The sequence below is a fragment of the Hyperolius riggenbachi genome, chromosome 1, assembly GCF_040937935.1.
Source record: "Hyperolius riggenbachi isolate aHypRig1 chromosome 1, aHypRig1.pri, whole genome shotgun sequence".
Taxonomy (NCBI): Eukaryota; Metazoa; Chordata; class Amphibia; order Anura; family Hyperoliidae; genus Hyperolius; species Hyperolius riggenbachi.
The window spans coordinates 224,177,616-224,200,330 of NC_090646.1; the positions used below are offsets into that span (position 1 = coordinate 224,177,616).

Below are 22,715 nucleotides of genomic sequence, written 5' to 3' on the forward strand. Positions count from 1 at the left end.
AATTGAGGCAAGTGAGGCCTGCAGTTCTTTAGATGTTGTCCTGGGGTCTTTTGTGGCCTCTCGGATGAGTTTTCTCTGCGCTCTTGGGGTAATTTTGGTCGGCCCGGCCACTCCTGGGAAGGTTCATCACTGTTCCATGTTTTTGCCATTTGTGGCTTTATAACCTTTACCAGACTGATAGATCTCAATTACAGTACTTTTGTTCTCATTTGTTCCTGAATTTCTTTGGATCTTGGCATGATGTCTAGCTTTTGAGGTGCTTTTGGTCTACTTCTCTGTGTCAAATAGCGCCTATTTAACCACTTCCCGACCGCCTAACGCACAGAGGCGGCCGGGAAGTGGAGCCCTTAAGGACCGGCTCACCCACAGAGGCGGCGGTCCATTTAAGGGCATGGGCGGAGCGATCGCGTCATCCGTGACGCGATCCTCCGCCGGCGCCAGTCACCGCTCGCTCGCCGCAACATCCCGCCGGCTATACGGAAGCGCCGGCGGGATGTTAACCCCGCGATCGCCGCATACAAAGTGTATAATACACTTTGTAATGTTTACAAAGTGTATTATACAGGCTGCCTCCTGCCCTGGTGATCCCAGTGTCCGAGGGACCACCAGGGCAGGCTGCAGCCACCCTAGTCTGCACCCAAGCACACTGATTTCTCCCCCCCCTGCCCCAGATCGCCCACAGCACCCATCAGACCCCCCCCCTGCCCACCCCCCAGACCCCTGTTTGCACCCAATCACCCCCCTAATCACCCATCAATCACTCCCTGTCACTATCTGTCAACGCTATTTTTCCCCCCCCCCCCCCCCTGCTCCCTGCCCCCTCCTGATCACCCCCCACCCCTCAGATTCTCCCCAGACCCCCCCCCCAGACCACCCCCCCCCTGTTTACTGTATGCATCTATCCCCCTGATCACCTGTCAATCACCTGTCAATCACCCGTCAATCACCCCCTGTCACTGCCACCCATCAATCAGCCCCTAACCTGCCCCTTGCGGGCAATCTGATCACCCCCCCACACCAATAGATCGCCCACAGATCCGACATCAGATCACCTCCCAAATCCATTGTTTACATCTATTCTCTCCTCTAAACACCCACTAATTACCCATCAATCACCCATCAATCACCCCCTATCACCACCTGTCACTGTTACCTATCAGATCAGACCCTAATCTGCCCCTTGCGGGCACCCAATCACCCGCCTACACGCTCAGATTGCCCTCAGACCCCCCCCTTATCAATTCGCCAGTGCATTAATTACATCTGTTCTTCCCTGTAATAACCCACTGATCACCTGTCAATCACCTGCCAATCACCTATCACCCATCAATCACCCCCTGTCACCCCCTGTCACTGCCACCCATCAATCAGCCCCTAACCTGCCCCTTGCGGGCAATCTGATCACCCACCCACACCATTAGATCGCCCGCAAACCCGCCGTCAGATTACCTCCCAAATGTATCGTTTACATCTGTTATCTTCTCTAAACACCCACTAATTACCCATCAATCACCCATCAATCACCCCCTATCACCACCTGTCACTTTTACCTATCAGATCAGACCCTAATCTGCCCCTTGCGGGCACCCAATCACCCGCCCACACGCTCAGATTGCCCTCTGACCCCCCCCCCCCCCTTATCAATTCGCCAGTGCATTAATTACATCTGTCCTTCCCTGTAATAACCCACTGATCACCTGTCAATCACCTGCCAATCACCTATCACCCATCAATCACCCCCTGTCACTGCCACCCAACAATCAGCCCCTAACCTGCCCCTTGCGGGCAATCTGATCACCCACCCACACCAATAGATCGCCCGCAGATCCGACATCAGATCACCACCCAAGCGCAGTGTTTCCATCTATTCTCTCCTCTAAACACCCACTAATTACCCATCAATCACCCATCAATCACCCCCTATCACCACCTGTCACTGTTACCCATCAGATCAGACCCTAATCTGCCCCTTGCGGGCACCCAATCGCCCGCCTACACGCTCAGATTGCCCTCAGACCCCCCCTTATCAATTCGCCAGTGCAATATTTACATCTGTCCTTCCCTGTAATAACCCACTGATCACCTGTCAATCACCTGCCAATCACCTATCACCCATCAATCACCCCCTGTCACTGCCACCCAACAATCAGCCCCTAACCTGCCCCTTGCGGGCAAACTGATCACCCACCCACACCAATAGATCGCCCGCAGATCCGACATCAGATCACCACCCAAGCGCAGTGTTTCCATCTATTCTCTCCTCTAAACACCCACTAATTACCCATCAATCACCCATCAATCACCCCCTATCACCACCTGTCACTGTTACCCATCAGATCAGACCCTAATCTGCCCCTTGCGGGCACCCAATCGCCCGCCTACACGCTCAGATTGCCCTCAGACCCCCCCTTATCAATTCGCCAGTGCAATATTTACATCTGTTCTCCCCTGTAATAACCCACTGATTACCTGTCAATCACCTATCAATCACCCATCAATCACCCCCTGTCACTGCCACCCATCAATCACCCCCTGTCACTGCCACCCATCAATCACCCGCTGTCACTGCCACCCATCAATCAGCCCCTAACCTGCCCCTTGCAGGCAAACTGATCACCCACCCACACCAATAGATTGCCCGCAGATCCGACATCAGATCACCACCCAAGCGCAGTGTTTACATCTGTTCTCTACCCTAAACACCCACTAATTACCCATCAATCACCCCCTGTCACTGCTACCTATCAGATTAGACCCCTATCTGCCCCTAGGGCACTCAATCACCCGCCCACACCCTCAGAATGCCCTCAGACCCCAGCCCTGATCACCTCGCCAGTGCATGGCTTGCATCTATTCCCCCCTCTAATCACACCTTGAGACACCCATCAATCACCTCCTGTCACCCCCTAGCACACCTACCCATCAGATCAGGCCCCAATTTGCCCCGTGTGGGCTCCTGATCACTCGGCCAAACCCTCAGACCCCCTTCCGATCACCTCCCCAGTGCATTGATTGCATCTATTTTTCCCTCTAACCACCCCCTGAGACACCCATCAATCACCTCCTGTCACCCCCCCTAGCACTCCTATCCATCAGATCAGGCCCAATACAACCTGTCATCTAAAAGGCCACCCTGCTTATGACCGGTTCCACAAAATTCGCCCCCTCATAGACCACCTGTCATCAAAATTTGCAGATGCTTATACCCCTGAACAGTCATTTTGAGACATTTGGTTTCCAGACTACTCACGGTTTTGGGCCTGTAAAATGCCAGGGCGGTATAGGAACCCCACAAGTGACCCCATTTTAGAAAAAAAAGACACCCCAAGGTATTCTGTTAGGTGTATGACGAGTTCATAGAAGATTTTATTTTTTGTCAAAAGTTAGCGGAAATTAATTTTTATTGGTTTTTTTTCACAAAGTGTCATTTTTCACTAACTTGTGACAAAAAATAAAATCTTCTATGAACTCGCCATACACCTAACGGAATACCTTGGGGTGTCTTCCTTCTAAAATGGGGTCACTTGTGGGGTTCCTATACTGCCCTGGCATTTTAGGGGCCCTAAACCGCGAGGAGTAGTCTAGAAAACAAATGCTTCAAAATGACCTGTGAATAGGACGTTGGGCCCCTTAGCGCACCTAGGCTGCAAAAAAGTGTCACACATGTGGTACCGCCGTACTCAGGAAAAGTAGTATAATGTGTTTTGGGGTGTATTTTTACACATACCCATGCTGGGTGGGAGAAATTTCTATGTAAATGGACAATTGTGTGTAAAAAAAATTAAACAATTGTCATTTACAGAGATATTTCTCCCACTTAGCATGGGTATGTGTAAAAATACACCCCAAAACGCATTATACTACTTCTCCCGAGTACAGCGGTACCACATGTGTGGCACTTTTTTACACCCTAACTGCGCTAAGGGGCCCAAAGTCCAATGAGTACCTTTAGGATTTCACAGGTCATTTTGCGACATTTGGTTTCAAGACTACTCCTCACGGTTTAGGGCCCCTAAAATGCCAGGGCAGTATAGGAACCCCACAAATGACCCCATTCTAGAAAGAAGACACCCAAAGGTATTCCGTACGGAGTATGGTGAGTTCATAGAAGATTTTATTTTTTGTCACAAGTTAGCGGAAAATGACACTTTGTGAAAAAAAACTATTAAAATCAATTTCCGCTAACTTGTGACAAAAAAATAAAAACTTCTATGAACTCACCATACTCCTAACGGAATACCTTGGGGTGTCTTCTTTCTAAAATGGGGTCATTAGTGGGGTTCCTATACTGCCCTGGCATTTTAGGGGCCCTAAACCGTGAGGAGTAGTCTTGAAACAAAAATGACCTGTGAAATCCTAAAGGTACTCATTGGACTTTATGCCCCTTAGTGCAGTTAGGGTGCAAAAAAGTGCCACACATGTGGTATCGCCGTACTCGGGAGAAGTAGTACAATGTGTTTTGGGGTGTATTTTTACACATACCCATGCTGGGTGGGAGAAATACCTCTGTAAATGACAATCTTTTGATTTTTTTTACACACAATTGTCCATTTACAGAGGTATTTCTCCCACCCAGCATGGGTATGTGTAAAAATACACCTCAAAACACATTGTACTACTCAGGGCCGGCCTTAGGTTTCACAGCGCCCTGAGCGTAACCAGATTTTGGTGCCCCCCCCCCATTCATCCTCTTCACACACACACACACACACCTGCCCATGTGCAAGATCCCCTTTAGTGTATATAGGCAGAGCCCCCCTTTTGGTGTATATGGGCAGATTTCTCCCTTTAGTGTATAAAAGCAGTTCCCCCTTTAGTGTGTGTGTGTGTGTGACACAGATCACACACACACACACACACACACACACAGATCACACAGACGCAGACCACACACACAGACGCAGACCACACACACACAGACACAGACCACACACACAGACACAGACCACACACACAGACGCAGACCACACACACAGACGCAGACCACACACACACAGACGCAGACCACACACACACAGACGCAGATCACACACACAAACACACATGCAGGTCACACACAAGCAGATCACACATGGCCTCCCCTCTCGCAGAACGTCTCCCTGAAGTCAAATAAGAGGCGCCTGCTGCACCGCTTCCCTCCCTCCAATTAAAATATCTCCCCCTGGCACACAGCTTCCTTCCCTCCGATAAAACTGTCCCCCAGCGACTCGGCTTCCCTTCCTCCAATAAAAGTGTCTTCCCCGCCGCACAGCTTCCCTCCCTACGATTAATGTCCCCCGCTCTGAACTCCTCTCAATTCCCTTCCCTCCCTCCCTCCGATCAGGGCCGGTTCTAGCTACAATGGGGCCCTGGGGCAAAAGTAACCGGGGGGGGCCCCTGACCCCCGCCTTCCCGGCAGCAAATTCACCCCCCAGGGTCCTCAAACTGGCTGTCGAAGTGCCCCCTCTCCAGGCCTTCTGATCCCAGAGCCCACTGCAAAGTTTTTGGCAACACAGCAACTCACTTGTCTCTGTAGGTGTGCTGCTCTATTAGTCCAAGCTCTCGTCTTCATCCTCGCAGGGTCGCCTCTTCTCAATGGCCTGGCGCATGTTATTACATAATGACATGTCACATGTGCCAGGTCACTGAGAAGATGCATCTAATGAGGATGAAGACATGTAGCAGGGACTAATGAAGCAGTGCCAGTCGGGCCAGACGAGTTGTTGCTATGTTGTCAAAAACATTGCAGGGGCCCCAGGGTGCACAAGTCGGGGGAAGGGCAGCTGTGTGCAATTGTGTGGGCATTATGTCTTTCATGTAACACATGCTTTCATAATGTCCCTATTACATGAAGGGCAGCCACAATGCTCACCACTACATGTAGTGCAGCTGTGGTGTCCCATCCAATGCAAAGAAAGGGGCTATGTAAAACAGGAAGAGACTGCAGAGAATCCACAAATAGAGTCATGACAGATTTTACACACCTCCAGGGGAGTGCAGGAGATCTGCAGCCAGTCCCTTATCTGAATGAGGGTCCTGCTCATGTTTGCAGCCTCCTGTACATCTTTTCAGCCTTGTATATGGTGGTCCCTCTGCCCCTACCCCCCTCTGTAACTTAACTATTCCCAGCATGAAGGCAGCTCTCTCTCTTCGTTCCTCAGTCCGTCCAACCCCATCCCCCTTTCCTGCTGCTTTTGCCATTTGTGTGTGTGTGTGTGTGTAAGTGGAGGGGGGTACATGGTCACTGATCGTAAATTACAGGCAGCTCTCTCTTCCTTCTCCATACACCCCTCCCCTACCCAAGCGTGCAGTGTGGAAGTACAGCAGCATCTCTTACCACGGATGCAGCTGCCAAGGACTCCACACACTCCGTTTGCTTCCTACTACAGCACGGCACCTTCTTCATGTACCTGCTGTGCTTTCAAGGAGGGAACCGTGGCCAGATCAGGTCGGGTCGGGAGACAGGACAGAGTGGCAATGCTGCAAAATAAGTTGACACACACAGAGAATATTCCCCTGCCTGCTGAGCTGACACACACAGAGAATATTCCCCTGCTTGCTGCTGCTGCTGCTGCTGCTGCCTCCTACACATGCGCTCCGGTTATATTACTCTGCCTAGATTAAATATTAAAAGGGGCATTGGGGAAGCCTGGGAGCCTCTTCAGACCCTGGGGCATATACCCCATTTACCTTTATTGTTGTAGCCCTCCTTCCGATGTAGAGACCAGTGCTGGCAGTGGCTCACCATCCATCTCGAAAACACCTGCTTTGCTCAGCTCTCGGGCATTCTTCTGAACTGTGGCTTTAAGGGTCCTCGCTTGATGAGGTCATCAAGCAAAGCCCTTCTAATTCAGAAGAATGCCCCGGGAGCTGAACAATGCAGGTGTTTTCGAGATGGACGGTGAGCCACTGCCAGCACTAGTCTCTACATCGGAAGGAGAGGAACTGAGAGGAGCTCAGAGCGGGGGGGCATTAATCAGAGGAAGAGAAGCTGTGCGGCGGGAAAGCACTTATCAGAGGGAGGGAAGCGATGCTTAAGTGACTCCAGGGGGATGTGCGCCCCCTGGAAGCCGGCGCCCTGAGCGACCGCTCCGGTCGCTCAGGTCAAAGGCCGGCCATGGTACTACTTCTCCCGAGTATGGCGATACCACATGTGTGGCACTTTTTTGCACCCTAACTGCGCTAAAGGGCCCAAAGTCCAATGAGTACCTTTAGGATTTCACAGGTCATTTTGAGAAATTTCGTTTCAAGACTACTCCTCACGGTTTAGGGCCCCTAAAATGCCAGGGCAGTATAGGAACCCCACAAATGACCCCATTTTAGAAAGAAGACACCCCAAGGTATTCCGTTAGGAGTATGGTGAGTTCATAGAAGATTTTATTTTTTGTCAAAAGTTAGCGGAAATTGATTTTAATTGTGTTTTTTCACAAAGTGTCATTTTCCGCTAACTTGTGACAAAAAAAATCTTCTATGAACTCGCCATACTACTAACGGAATACCTTGGGGTGTCTTCTTTCTAAAATGGGGTCATTTGTGGGGTTCCTATACTGCCCTGGCATTTTAGGGGCCCTAAACCGTGAGGAGTAGTCTTGAAACGAAATTTCTCAAAATGACCTGTGAAATCCTAAAGGTACTCATTGGACTTTGGGCCCTTTAGCGCAGTTAGGGTGCAAAAAAGTGCCACACATGTGGTATCGCCGTACTCAGAAGAAGTAGTATAATGTGTTTTGTGGTGTATTTTTACACATACCCATGCTGAGTGGGAGAAATATCTCTGTAAATGGACAATTGTGTGTAAAAAAAATTAACAAATTGTCATTTACAGAGATATTTCTCCCACCCAGCATGGGTATGTGTAAAAATACACCCCAAAACACATTATACTACTTCTCCTGAGTACGGCAATACCACATGTGTGGCACTTTTTTGCAGCCTAACTGCGCTAAGGGGTCCAAAGTCCAATGAGCACCTTTAGGCTTTACAGGGGTGCTTACAATTTAGCACCCCCCAAAATGTCAGGACAGTAAACACACCCCACAAATGATCCCATTTTGGAAAGTAGACCCTTCAAGGTATTCAGAGAGGGGCATGGTGAGTCCGTGGCAGATTTCATTTTTTTTTGTCGCAAGTTAGAAGAAATGGAAACTTTTTTTTTTTTTTTCTCACAAAGTGTCATTTTCCGCTTACTTGTGACAAAAAATAATATCTTCTATGAACTCACTATGCCTCTCAGTGAATACTTTGGGATGTCTTCTTTCCAAAATGGGGTCATTTGGGGGGTATTTATACTATCCTGGAATTCTAGCCCCTCATGAAACATGACAGGGGGTCAGAAAAGTCAGAGATGCTTGAAAATGGGAAAATTCACTTTTTGCACCATAGTTTGTAAACGCTATAACTTTTACCCAAACCAATAAATATACACTGAATGGGTTTTTTTTTATCAAAAACATGTTTGTCCACATTTTTCGCGCTGCATGTATACAGAAATTTTACTTTATTTGAAAAATGTCAGCACAGAAAGTTAAAAAAATCATTTTTTTGCCAAAATTCATGTCTTTTTTGATGAATATAATAAAAAGTAAAAATCGCAGGAGCAATCAAATAGCACCAAAAGAAAGCTGTATTAGTGACAAGAAAAGGAGCCAAAATTCATTTAGGTGGTAGGTTGTATGAGCGAGCAATAAACCGTGAAAGCTGCAGTGGTCTGAATGGAAAAAAAGTGGCCGGTCCTTAAGGGGTAGAAAGCCCTAGGTCCTCAAGTGGTTAAGTGATTTCTTGATTGAAACAGGTGTGGCAGTAATCAGACCTGGGGGTGACTACAGAAATTGAACTCAGGTGTGATAAACCACAGTTAAGTTATTTTTTTAACAAGGGGGGCAATCACTTTTTCACACAGGGCCATGTAGATTTTGAGTTTTTTTTCTCACTAAATGATAAAAACCATCATTTAAAACTGCATTTTGTGTTTAATTATGTTATCTTTGACTAATAGTTAACGGTTTTTGATGAGCAGAAACATTTAAGTGTGACAAACACGCAAAAGAATAAGAAATCAGGAAGGGGGCAAATAGTTTTTCACACCACTGTACATACTGACCAATTAATCTGTTTTACTGGGTTCACATCTCAGTCTTACCCATTACATAATCTAGCACAGATGCAAAAATGACCATACCTTAATCAACAAAGAGGCTTATAATCAAGACTACTCTGTGCTCACTATTGAACGAATGATGAGTGATAGTATGGATTGTTGGAATCACCAGATTTCCGAGATCCAATTACTTAAATGAATTTCTACAGCACTCAGATTTGTATATGAATAGTGTGAATACATAGGGAGATTTATATATCTATACATATCTCATTGTATTTTCTATGAAAACAAAATACAGTTCAGTTTACATGCAAAATCAAAATGCAGCACTGCAACGAATGAATAGATGGATATCAAAATTCCCATTTAACAGAGCAGGATATTTAATCTACATTATATTGATCCTGGAAAAAGCAAGTCTTGTTGTAACCTCAATCTGTGAGATCAGATGCAGCTAATAACTACAAGTAAATACTCCATTACCTCATGCTGTAACCTGACATCATCAGCGTTCTGGCGCTGAGCAATAGAGTTGTAGTGCCGTTCTTTTAAATCCGTTATTTCTTCTTCGCTTAAAGGTCTGTAGGGTAGAGAAAGCAATAATTAAATCATCAGAGTCTTGTCCAGACATTCCATCTGCAACAACCCACACTCTGCTGTGCCGAGAGAATAAATGGTACCTGAATATCTAAATTATCATCAATTTACCTCAATAATATCATTGCCATTTGAACGGGCTAACAAGGAGGAATGTGGAGGTGTAGCTGCTGACAGCCAGCTTGACTGATTCCAAATGTGCTTTTCTTTCTTTCACTTAATTGAAATAAACAAAGCTCTACGTTCAGTCATTTTTCCTATATCCCCTCCACACCTACTTAATACACTATTATTCATTATATTATATTAGCAAACTCCCTAAATAGCTTAATTTTGGTGGAAGCAGTGATGGTCATGTAACCAATGCTGAACTCTGCTGATTTAGAGTATTGGTACACCCCAAAGCCACACTGAGCAAGAAATCAAGCGTGGTCGAGTTAGGATACTTGAGTGGGACATCGCCAGCAGACCACTCAATTTCCTTTCTGTAGAGAGCCACAGAATATAGTGTTGCGGCCAATGGATGGGACGTGGGGGTGGAGTTTGGACACATTAGGTACTGCTTGTGGCAGGATGATGCCATGTGATATTGTGTGGTCCCATTCGGTATATCGGTGAAAGGGGATGTGGATTCCAAAGCCAAACTGATGCTAACTAGAATTTTTTAGCAAACCAAAATACTGAAGTGAACAAATGCAATAAATTTGATGAATACACCTGGCAAACAGCAATGTCGGCATGTGATGGTGCAGTGTGCATAGTGTAAATGAGAAGTTATGGTTTACACAGTATGTTTAAGGTTACGGTACATCTATTTGAACCAACAATGGTATGGAAAGTAGTAGTGTTAGTTACCTATTAGCATAAGGACATAGTCAATGTCAGGTAGTGTACACTATTACATTGCTAAAGGCTCAATACCAGTTAGGATACAAAAGACAAACACGTTATGTGCCCTTGTGGGTTTTTATATACTCATGCTCCAGCGTTTATATTGTTCACTTAGGTACAAGGTAGTCTTCAATGTTTGTATGCTACATATTAGATTATAGCACCAAAGTTGCCTACTGATCTGTCAAAGGAGAAATCAGGAGGAAAGCAATGTAGCTTGCCTTGTTGAAATGCTGATCCTCTGGCTACAACACATCTTCAGTCATGCCACTAAATACATGCTCATTAAAGTGCAACTACAGTCAAAATGTCACTTTAATAAATTAGTCTTAGTAGTCTAAGTTCTATGAAAAAACTTGTGTTCTACTAAAGAAAAATATATACAATGCATTAACCGATTAATACTTTTAGTTTCATTTTCTAATGCAGCCTTATCAGTCACTGGGCTATGCTATGCCAGCTGCAGCACAGAGCTCTCCAGGCTGCCCACCTTGTTCTCTTAACTATGAACATAGGAGATAAAAACTTCAGAGAGGTTTTATGTGCACGCTGCAAAGAGAAAACATGCAGTCTAAAAATAGCAGTGCGGTGCTTACAGACTGAAATGGATGTTATGCAAGATGAGCTGTCTTGTATAAGGGCTTGGAATAAAGATTTTTATACAGATGAGATTACTTTTGCGTCAGAGGCAGATTCTATAACTGTACACTTAAAGCGGATCCGAGATGAAAAACTAACTATAACAAGTAACTTGTCTATATATCTTATTTAAAGTTTATAGTTTACACAGCAAATCTAGCTGCAAGCCGCTTTAATAGAAAATGATTATTTCTTCCTGTGATACAATGACAGCAGCCATGTTGTTTGTAAACATAACACAGAGGCAGGCTTATCTGTATCTTGATCACTAAGCCTGTGAAAAAAACCTAATCCCCCATCCTCCCTCCTCCCCTCTGCCTCTGAAATCAATGGCTAGTAACACATCCTCCTCCTCCCCAGACTGAGCTCCCATGAGCCCTTTCTACTGCCAAGGCTCTCTGAAAACCTGTGGGTGTGGTTTATATAGTTTATAGGGAATTAGAGTATTAAAACAAAATCAAAAAAGTATTTGGCTTGAGGAATGCTCTATAAACTATAGGAAAGGAACACAATTATGCATTGAGTAAAATTTCACCTCGGATCCACTTTAATAAGGAGATGTTATGGAGCAGATTTATAAAAGGAGTAAGGGCTATTTTACACTACATGCGATTCCGATGCATTTTGTCCTGTGCGATTCCAATTTTTAACACAGTAAAAAAAATAAAAAAATAAAAAGGCTTGCTTGCTGCATTTTTTCCTTCTTTTGTTGCTAGCATCCAGTAAAAGTAGGAAATCAGAATTGCAATTTTTGTTGTAAAAAAAAAAAAAAAAAAAAAAAAAAAAAAGGTCATGGAGGTGAAAAAGTCTAACTTCATCTTTTATCACTTTTTTTTTTTTTTTTTTAGCTGTGCCATAAATTCTATGCAATCTTGCAAAATTCTCTAATTTGTTGGAATCTATTTCTGACTGTGATGCACATTATTATCAATAGACGACAGTCACATATTGCTGTCAAACCTGCACTCAGTTAGCTGTAGCAAATCCACTTAAATTATGCAATATTGTTTTTTTTCCCAGGTTTGCAGTCTTTCCAGATGTGCCTGTAAACCAGGGATGTCAAACTCAAATACGAAGTGGACTGAAATTGAGCTCTGGGACCAAGTTGCAGGCCAACCTCAATGTCTAGCGGCCACCTCTATCCTTTATAAATTTCCCTGGTGTTCAATAGCCCCCAGGGCCCAACCATCCCCTATATGGTTCCCTGGTATCTAGTGGCTCTCCTCCCTCATCTATACTGTTCCCAGGTGTTTAGTGGTTCTCCTATTCCCTCCCCTATACTATTCCCTGATGTTTAGTGGTTCTTCCTCCCCTAGACACTTTCCTGGTGTCTAATGGCCCCTCCTTCGTTATACAGTTCTTTGGTGTATAGTGGCCCACTCTCTCTCCTATACAGTTCCCTGGTTTCTATTGGCCTACCTTCCTCATCTATACAGTTCAGTGGTATCCAGTACTTTCCCCCTCCCTATTTGGCTTCCCCTCCAATATAGCTACTCTGGTGGTCCTAGGAGAACCAGTCATCATAATGCAAAGTGGGGAAACCACCCGAGGGGCAAATCTGATGGCTCCAAAGCCCAGATCTGTCCCACGGGCCGGAGTTTTACATGGTTGCTGTAAACTATTATATTCTCTCCATGCAGGCAGCCACACTGGAGAGGTGAAACCTCATTCTCACCTAGCCTCACTTTCCTTGTCAAAAACTCTTTCTGTTCTAACTTCAACTACGGCAGGGCTGTGCTACAATAAAGATTTGTAAGTCTATCTATTTTTATATGTTCTTTCTAAAATACCGAAACACAAGCTTTTTAACTTCGTTTGGCTGGATGATAAATATCACACTTGAAAGGACAGGAGAGCTCTTCCTAGTCTGAGGAACTGGACTGCACTTGAACAGAAAATAAACTGGTAATGTAAACAATTGAATCTACCATCCTACTCTTAAATATGACTTCTAAGGTGCCTATACACTCATTTTCCCATTGTCACGACAATCTCTGATTTTAACCTAAAATTGATCAAAAGTAAGGGGGGGGGGGGGGGGCGATATTATTGATTGATACGTTGTCCATAGCGTTGCACTGCATCAGACAGTGCACTGCTGCTGTGCGATCGATTTTCAATATTTATCCTGCTGAAATCTAATGGAAATTGTTGTGCAGTGTGAGGTACAGGGCTGTGGAGTCGGAGTCGTGGAGTCGGGCAATATTGGGTGCCTGGAGTCGGAGTCGGGAAAAAATGCACCGACTCCTAATGAATTTGTAACTGTAATTAAAATAGAAAATATGATAAAATGTTCTATTTCTCAGATAATAGTCATTAAAAATAATGTATATATACAGTATATATACAGTAATAGCTGTGCTTAGTCCACAAAAATGAAATAAACCAATCAAAATTAGTTACTTGTGCTGCTTCAATAAAGCAGTCCCCGTATTTTTAAGGTCAAATATACATATCTGATTGTGACTGTATATATGAAGTGTACACAGGAATCTCATATATACTAAATAACATCTATGCTGTAAGAATAAAGCCTGATGTGTAGCTGTGTCACTAAAAGAGATGGTCAACGACATGAAAATAAATCTGCATTGATGCTGATTTATGCAAATGTATGCACTCCCTTTGCTGATGAAATCAAATAATTTGATATGTTGTTAAAATTTGGTTTGGTGACTACAAATTAAAGGGTAACTGAGACGGATGAAAAGTAAAGTTGTATACATACCTGGGGCTTCCTCCAGCCCCCTTCAGGCTAATCAGTCTCTCGCTGTCCTCCACCACCCGGATCTTCTGCTATGAGTCCTGGTAATTCAGCCAGTCAGCGCTGTCCGGCCGCATGGCGCTCCCACAGCCAGGAACATTCTGCACCTGCGCAATAGTGCTGCACAGGTGTAGTATGCTCCTGGCGGCGGAGTGTGTGCATGCGCACTACGCCCGACTGGCTCAAGTACCTGGACTCATAGCAGAAGATCCAGGTGGTGGAGGAGGAGAACGAGGGACTGATTATCCTGAAGGCGGCTGGAGGAAGCCCCAGGTATGTATAAAACTTTAATTTCATCTGTCTCAGGTTTACTTTGTTACACAGTAGTACTATACTCTACATATGCACTCCCCACAGAGTTGCAGGGAATCCACTGAGAATGCTGGGCACATTGAACACAGAGGTGTTGTCTGTTTACAATCTCCTCATTCCCCTGCAGAGTACCTGCACATCATTCTTACATGTACCCACAGTTACATTGCCTAGGGCCTGATAGATGTTCATTGTTCCGGTTTGTACCTTTTACAAGTACTCTTACCAAGGGCTAGTTTTAGTCTAAAGGGAATAAATATAGTAGTCTACATATCCTTCTCACTTCAGTTGTCTTGTAAAATTCCTAAGCGTTGGCAGTTAAGAGACGAATTTCATGTTACATACTTTTAATCAACAAAATTGTAATATGCAAATTAGAGGAGTCGGAGTCAAGGAGTCGGAGTCGGGTGAATCCTAAACTGAGGAGTCGGAGGATTTTTGGACCGACTCCACAGCCCTGGTGAGGTAGGGATTGATTACTTCTAAATCGATTATTTTCAATTATTTTCAAAAAGGAATCAATTGTTTTGGTACATTGGGTGAAATGTGTATGGCCAGCTTTAGAATACCTCCATTTTATTTTGTGTTTAACCACTTTGTCCTCCTTGACGCATAAAAACGTCAAGGAGGACATGCACGCTCCCGCGGCCGATCGCGCGCGTGCACGCGCACTCCCGGCCGCGGATTCGGTAGCCCAGGAATCAATGAATCGGGCTATGGTGCCCGATCACTCATTCCTCTCCCCCGCAGAAAAAGCGACAGCTTCTCTCGGAAGCTTCGCTTCTTCTGATTCTATGTCCCTCTAAGCGTACATTGTACGCTTAGAGTGACGTCATGTAAAACTCAAGGTTGCCATCTTGTGACCAAAGAGTAAATCTACATCTAAAAGTAAAACAAAAATTACACTACACAAATATTTCCCTAAATAAAACACTATTTACACCCCACCCTCCCAAAAATACCCACATATAATGTTTAATAAAAAAAAAACCAAAAACATTACAGTAAAAAAAAAAAAAAACACACAAATATTTACCTAAGGGTCTAAACTATTTAAATATCTATGTAAAGATGAAATATTTCTATTTTATCTTTTTTTATAAGCTTGTAAATAGTGATGGATGCAAAACGGAAAAAATGCTCTTTTATTTCCAAATAAAATATTGTCGCCATACATTGTGATAGGGACATAATTTAAACGGTGAAATAACCGTGACAAATGGGCAATTACAATACGTGGGTTTTAATTATGGATGCATGTATTATTTTAAAACTATAATGGTCGAAAACTGAGAAATAATGAATTTTTTCCGTTTTTTTTTTTCTTATTCTTACAGTTAAAATGCATTTACAGTAAGGTAGCTCTTAGCAAAATATACCCCCCAAAGAAAGCCTAATTGGTGGCGGAAAAAACAAGATATAGATCAGTTCATTGTGATAAGTAGTGATAAAGTTATAGGCAAATGAATGGGAGGTGAACATTGCTCGAATCCATAAAGTGAAAACGACTGAGGGCTTAAAGAGACTCTGTAACATCAAAAAGATCCCCTGGGGGGTACTCACCTCGGGTGAGGGAAGCCTCCGGATCCTAATGAGGCTTCCCACGCCGTCCTCTGTCCCACGGGGGTCTCGCTGCAGCCCTCCGAACAGCCGGCGACCGACCAGACTGTCAGTTCAATATTTACCTTTGCAGGCTCCAGCGGGGGCGCTGTGGCTGCTCTCGGCTCCGAACTACACGGAAATACCCGATCTCAGTCGGGTCCGCTCTACTGCGCAGGCGCCGGAAACTTGCGCCTGCGCAATAGAGCAGATCCGACGGCGATCGGGTATTTCCGTGTAGTTCGGAGCCGAGAGCCGTCAGAGCGCCTGCGCAGGAGCCAGGAAGGTAAATATTGACGTCATCTTTCTCGGAGGGCTGCAGCGAGACCCCTGAGGGACGGAGGACGGCGTGGGAAGCCTCATTAGGATCCGGAGGCTTCCCCCACCCGACGTGAGTACCCCCCAGGGGATCTTTTGACGTTACAGATCCTCTTTAAGTGGTTTAAAGCTAAATATGTAGGTTTAGTGTTTTTATGGTCTCAGCTAAGATTTTTTTTTTTAGTATTCCAGAGCCACAATCTATGAACTATTGACCTTTTATCTATTCCTAGCAATCAAAAGCTATTCTATGCCAGGCAAGAGTTGTCTGGCTTGCAATTAGTTATCAGTGAGACATACACTACAGTGCAACTAGGTCGGACTGGAGAGAAACTACTATTTGCAAACTTGAATTTGTAACCCTTACAGTGAGAAAATAAAAAAGAAAATAACAATCTAGTTCTATGCAGGATTGGCACTGTATGCACATTTATCTCTTCAAGTGTCAGTTCAGGTACCCTATAACCTTCACAGCATAGCCAAATACAATTTTGCAATGGTATCTATGCAGGCCTTCCAAATAAAATCCTGCACTGCCAGAAGCTAATACAGAATGTCACCACAAGGCTTTTAAACAAAAACAACCCCACCATTGCCCCATAACACTGTTCCTTTTCTCACTCTACTGGTTACCCATAAAATGATGAGTCCTCTTCAAAATAGGCTAACATTTTAATCCCTTACATTTAGGCCCCGGATACCTGAAAGATTTGTTGCAAGTACATCCCAAACCCCCATAAACAAGCTGTAATAACCGCCTCTTGGAATGGATCCAGAGCCTTCTCTAATGCTGCACCTACCCATTGGAACTCCTTGCCACACCCAATCAAGACAGCTCCATCCCTGGAAAGACTTAAGTCCTTACTGAAAAGCCACCTCTTTAGCCTGGCATACATGGACACATATGGTAACTTTTTCCTCTACACATTCCACGCGGCAACTATGTATATTGATCGGAGGTCTATGTGCTTTGAGTCCTATGGGAGAAAACGGCTTTACAAATGTTATTGTTAAAAGCCCCTTAACAGACCCAGGGCAATTAACTTTTGCACCTAAGTTTTCTCCTAGGAGACAATTTTTCATCTTTGATTTAAAAATAACTTTTCAGCACTTAGCAACTAAAAAAAGTACCAAAAAGAAGTTTAACCACATAACGACCGCCCCCAGCCGATGGGCGGCGGCAAAGTCTGGGCCCAAACGACCGCAATACGCCCATCGGCGGGGGCGGCTGCGGGAGTGGCTATGCGGCGATCGCGTCATTCGTGACGCGATCAGCCGCCGGGGACTGGCTCCGCCCCCCGTTCGCCGTAACCCGCCGGCCGTTCGGAAGCGCCGGCGGGTTACTGGCATCCGGATCGCCGCTGCAACAGTGTATAATAGGCTTTGTAATGTATACAAAGCCTATTATACTGGCTGCCTCCTGCCCTGGTGGTCCCAGTGTCCGAGGGACCACCAGGGCAGGCTGCAGCCACCCTAGTCTGCACCCAAGCACACTGATTTCCCCCCCCCCTGCCCCCTGATCGCCCACAGCACCCCTCAGACCCCCCCCTGCCCACCCCCCAGACCACTGTTTGCACCCAGTCACCCTCCTAATCACCCATCAATCACTCCCTGTCACTATCTGTCAACGCTATTTTTTTTTTAAGTCCCTAATCTGCCCCCTACTCCCTCCTGATCACCCCCCCACCCCTCAGATTCTCCCCAGACCCCCCCCCAGACCCCCCCCCCCCCGTGTACTGTATGCATCTATCCCCCCTGATCACCTGTCAATCACCTGTCAATCACCTGTCAATCACCCGTCAATCACCCCCTGTCACTGCCACCCATCAATCAGCCCCTGATCTGCCCCTTGCGGGCAATCTGATCACCCCCCCACACCAATAGATCGCCCGCAGATCCGACATCAGATCACCTCCCAAATCCATTGTTTACATCTATTCTCTCCTCTAAACACCCACTAATTACCCATCAATCACCCCCTATCACCACCTGTCACTGTTACCCATCAGATTAGACCCTAATCTGCCCCTTGCGGGCACCCAATCACCTGCCCACACGCTCAGATTGCCCTCAGACCCCCCCCTTATCAATTCGCCCGTGCAATATTTACATCTGTTCTCCCCTGTAATAACCCACTGATTACCTGTCAATCACCCATCAATCACCCCCTGTCACTGCCACCCATCAATCACCCCCTGTCACTGCCACCCATCAATCAGCCCCTAACCTGCCCCTTGCGGGCAATCTGATCACCCACCCACACCAATAGATCGCCCGCAGATCCGACATCAGATCACCTCCCAAATCCATTGTTTACATCTATTCTCTCCTCTAAACACCCACTAATTACCCATCAATCACCCCCTATCACCACCTGTCACTGTTACCCATCAGATTAGACCCTAATCTGCCCCTTGCGGGCACCCAATCACCTGCCCACACGCTCAGATTGCCCTCAGACCCCCCCCTTATCAATTCGCCCGTGCAATATTTACATCTGTTCTCCCCTGTAATAACCCACTGATTACCTGTCAATCACCCATCAATCACCCCCTGTCACTGCCACCCATCAATCACCCCCTGTCACTGCCACCCATCAATCAGCCCCTAACCTGCCCCTTGCGGGCAATCTGATCACCCACCCACACCAATAGATCGCCCGCAGATCCGACATCAGATCACCTCCCAAATCCATTGTTTACATCTATTCTCTCCTCTAAACACCCACTAATTACCCATCAATCACCCCCTATCACCACCTGTCACTGTTACCCATCAGATTAGACCCTAATCTGCCCCTTGCGGGCACCCAATCACCCGCCCACACCTCAGAACGCCCTCAGACCCCAGCCCTGATCACCTCGCCAGTGCATTGCTTGCATCTATTTCCCCCCTCTAATCACACCTTGAGACACCCATCAATCACCTCCTGTCACCCCCTAGCACACCTACCCATCAGATCAGGCCCTAATTTGCCCCGTGTGGGCTCCTGATCACTCGGCCAAACCCTCAGATCCCCCTCAGACCCCCTTCCGATCACCTCCCCAGTGCATTGATTGCATCTATTTTCCCCTCTAACCGCCCCCTGAGACACCCATCAATCACCTCCTGTCACCCCCCTAGCACTCCTATCCATCAGATCAGGCCCAATACATCCTGTCATCTAAGAGGCCACCCTGCTTATGACCGATTCCACAAAATTTGCCCCCTCATAGACCACCTGTCATCAAAATTTGCAGATGCTTATACCCCTGAACAGTCATTTTGAGAAATTTGGTTTCCAGACTACTCACAGTTTTGGGCCCGTAAAATGCCAGGGCAGTATAGGAACCCCACAAGTGACCCCATTTTAGAAAGAAGACACCCCAAGGTATTCTGTTAGGTGTATGATGAGTTCATAGAATATTTTATTTTTTGTCAAAAGTTAGCGGAAATTGGATTGTTATTGTTTTTTTCACAAAGTGTCATTTTTCACTAACTTGTGAGAAAAAATAAAATCTTCTATGAACTCACCATACCCCTAACGGAATACCTTGGGGTGTCTTCTTTCTAAAATGGGGTCACTTGTGGGGTTCCTATACTGCCCTGGCATTTTAGGGGCCCTAAACCGTGAGGAGTAGTCTAGAAAACAAATGCCTCAAAATGACCTGTGAATAGGACGTTGGGCCCCTTAGCGCACCTAGGCTGCAAAAAAGTGTCACACATGTGGTATCGCCATACTCAGGAGAAGTAGTATAATGTGTTTTGTGGTGTATTTTTACACATACCCATGCTGGGTGGGAGAAATCTCTCTGTAAATGGACAATTGTGTGTAAAAAAAATCAAAAATGTGTCATTTACAGAGATATTTCTCCCACCCAGCATGGTTATATGTAAAAATACACCACAAAACACATTATACTACTTCTTCTGAGTACGGCGATACCACATGTGTGACACTTTTTTGCAGCCTAACTGTGCTAAGGGGCCCAAAGTCCAATGAGTACCTTTAGGATTTCACAGGTCATTTTGAGACATTTGGGTTCAAGACTACTCCTCACGGTTTAGGGCCCCTAAAATGCCAGGGCAGTATAGGAACCCCACAAGTGACCCCATTTTAGAAAGAAGACACCCCAAGGTATTCTTTTAGGTGTATGATGAGTTCATAGAAGATTTTATTTTTTGTCACAAGTTAGCGGAAATTGATATGTATTGTTTTTTTTTTCACAAAGTGTCATTTTCCGCTAACTTGTGACAAAAAAAAAATCTTCTATGAACTCACCATACTCCTAACAGAATACCTTGGGGTGTCTTCTTTCTAAAATGGGGTCACTTGTGGGGTTCCTATACTGCCCTGGCATTTTAGGGGCCCTAAACCGTGAGGAGTAGTCTAGAATCCAAATGCCTCAAAATGACCTGTGAATAGGACGTTAGGCCCCTTAGCGCACCTAGGTTGCAAAAAAGTGTCACACATGTGGTATCGCCGTACTCAGAAGAAGTAGTATAATGTGTTTTGGGGTGTATTTTTATACATACCCATGCTGGGTGGGAGAAATCTCTCTGTAAATGGACAATTGTGTGTAAAAAAAATCAAATAATTGTCATTTACAGAGATATTTCTCCCACCCAGCATGGGTATGTGTAAAAATACACCCCAAAACACATTATACTACTTCTCCTGAGTACGGCGGTACCACATGTGTGGCACTTTTTTGCACCCTAAGTGCGCTAAGGGGCCCAAAGTCCAATGAGTACCTTTAGGATTTCACAGGTCATTTTGCCACATTTGGTTTCAAGACTACTCCTCACGGTTTAGGGCCCCTAAAATGCCAGGGCAGTATAGGAACCCCACAAATGACTCCATTTTAGAAAGAAGACACCCCAAGGTATTCCGTTAGGAGAATGGCGAGTTCATAGAAGATTTTATTTTTTGTCACAAGTTAGCGGAAAATGACACTTTGTGAAAAAAAACAATTACAATCAATTTCCGCTAACTTGTGACAAAAAAAAAAAATCTTCTATGAACTCACCATACATCTAACGGAATACCTTGGGGTGTCTTCTTTCTAAAATGGGGTAATTTGTGGGGTTCCTATACTGTCCTGGCATTTTAGGGGCCCTAAACCGTGAGGAGTAGTCTTGAAACGAAATTTCTCAAAATGACCTGTGAAATCCTAAAGGTACTCATTGGACTTTGGGCCCCTTAGCGCAGTTAGGGTGCAAAAAAGTGCCACACATGTGGTATCGCCGTACTCAGGAGAAGTAGTATAATGTGTTTTGGGGTGTATTTTTCCACATACCCATGCTGAGTGGGAGAAATATCTCTATAAATAGACAATTGTGTGTAAAAAAAATAAAAAAATTGTCATTTACGGAGATATTTCTCCCACCCAGCATGTGTATGTGTAAAAATACACCCCAAAACACATTATACTACTTTTCCTGAGTACGGCAATACCACATGTGTGGCACTTTTTTGCGGCCTAACTGCGCTAAGGGGCCCAAAGTCCAATGAGCATCTTTAGGCTTTACAGGGGTGCTTACAATTAGGCACCCCCCAAATGCCAGGACAGTAAACACACCCCACAAATGACCCCATTCTGGAAAGTAGACACTTCAAGGTATTCAGAGAGGAGCATAGTGAGTCCGTGGCAGATTTCATTTTTTTTTGTCGCAAGTTAGAAGAAATGGAAACTTTTTTTTTTTTTTTTTTTTGTCACAAACTGTCATTTTCCGCTAACTTGTGACAAAAAATAAAATCTTCTGTGAACTCACCATGCCTCTCACTGAATACTTTGGGATGTCTTCTTTCCAAAATGGGGTCATTTGGGGGGTATTTGTACTATCCTGGAATTTTAGCCCCTCATGAAACATGACAGGTGCGCAGAAAAGTCAGAGATGCTTGAAAATGGGAAAATTCACTTTTGGCACCATAGTTTGTAAACGCTATAACTTTTACCCAATCCAATAAATATACACTGAATGTTTTTTTTTTTATCAAAGACATGTAGCAGAATAACTTTCGCGCTCAAATGTATAGGAAATTTTACTTTATTTGAAAAATGTCAGCACAGAAAGTTAAAAAAGTCATTTTTTTGACAAAATTCATGTCTTTTTTGATGAATATAATAAAAAGTAAAACTCGCAGCAGCAATCAAATAGCATCAAAAGAAAGCTGTATTAGTGACAAGAAAAGGAGGTAAAATTCATTTAGGTGGTAGGTTGTATGACCGAGCAATAAACCGTGAAAGCTGCAGTGGTCTGAATGGAGAAAAAGGCTCTGGTCCTTAAGGGGCGAAAAGACTGTGGTCCCGAAGTGGTTAAAAAGTACTGTCAACATTATTTTGAGTATTTTCTTGATTTCTGGTGGCTTAACCACCTTGGCGGTAATGACGAGCTCAGCTTGTCCATTACCGGCACGGTGGATTTCTCAGGCCCTACTTGGCCGATTTTCGTAACTTTTTTTTTTAAACACGCAGCTAGCACTTTGCTAGCTGCGTGCTATGTACGATCGCCGCCACCGATACCAGACGCGTA

General features: G+C 45.0%; 1 protein-coding gene across 2 annotated transcripts in view; it reads right to left on the reverse strand.

Moving 5' to 3' along the window:
- The window catches only part of AP1AR (adaptor related protein complex 1 associated regulatory protein), a 99,646-nt gene that overhangs the window by 28,033 nt on the left and 48,898 nt on the right, over nt 1-22,715 (reverse strand). For both annotated transcript variants that reach the window (XM_068281382.1, XM_068281373.1), the window contains exon 5: nt 9,563-9,659. In XM_068281382.1, the coding sequence (XP_068137483.1) occupies nt 9,563-9,659 (97 nt within the window). The remainder of the gene's footprint in view (nt 1-9,562; nt 9,660-22,715) is intronic.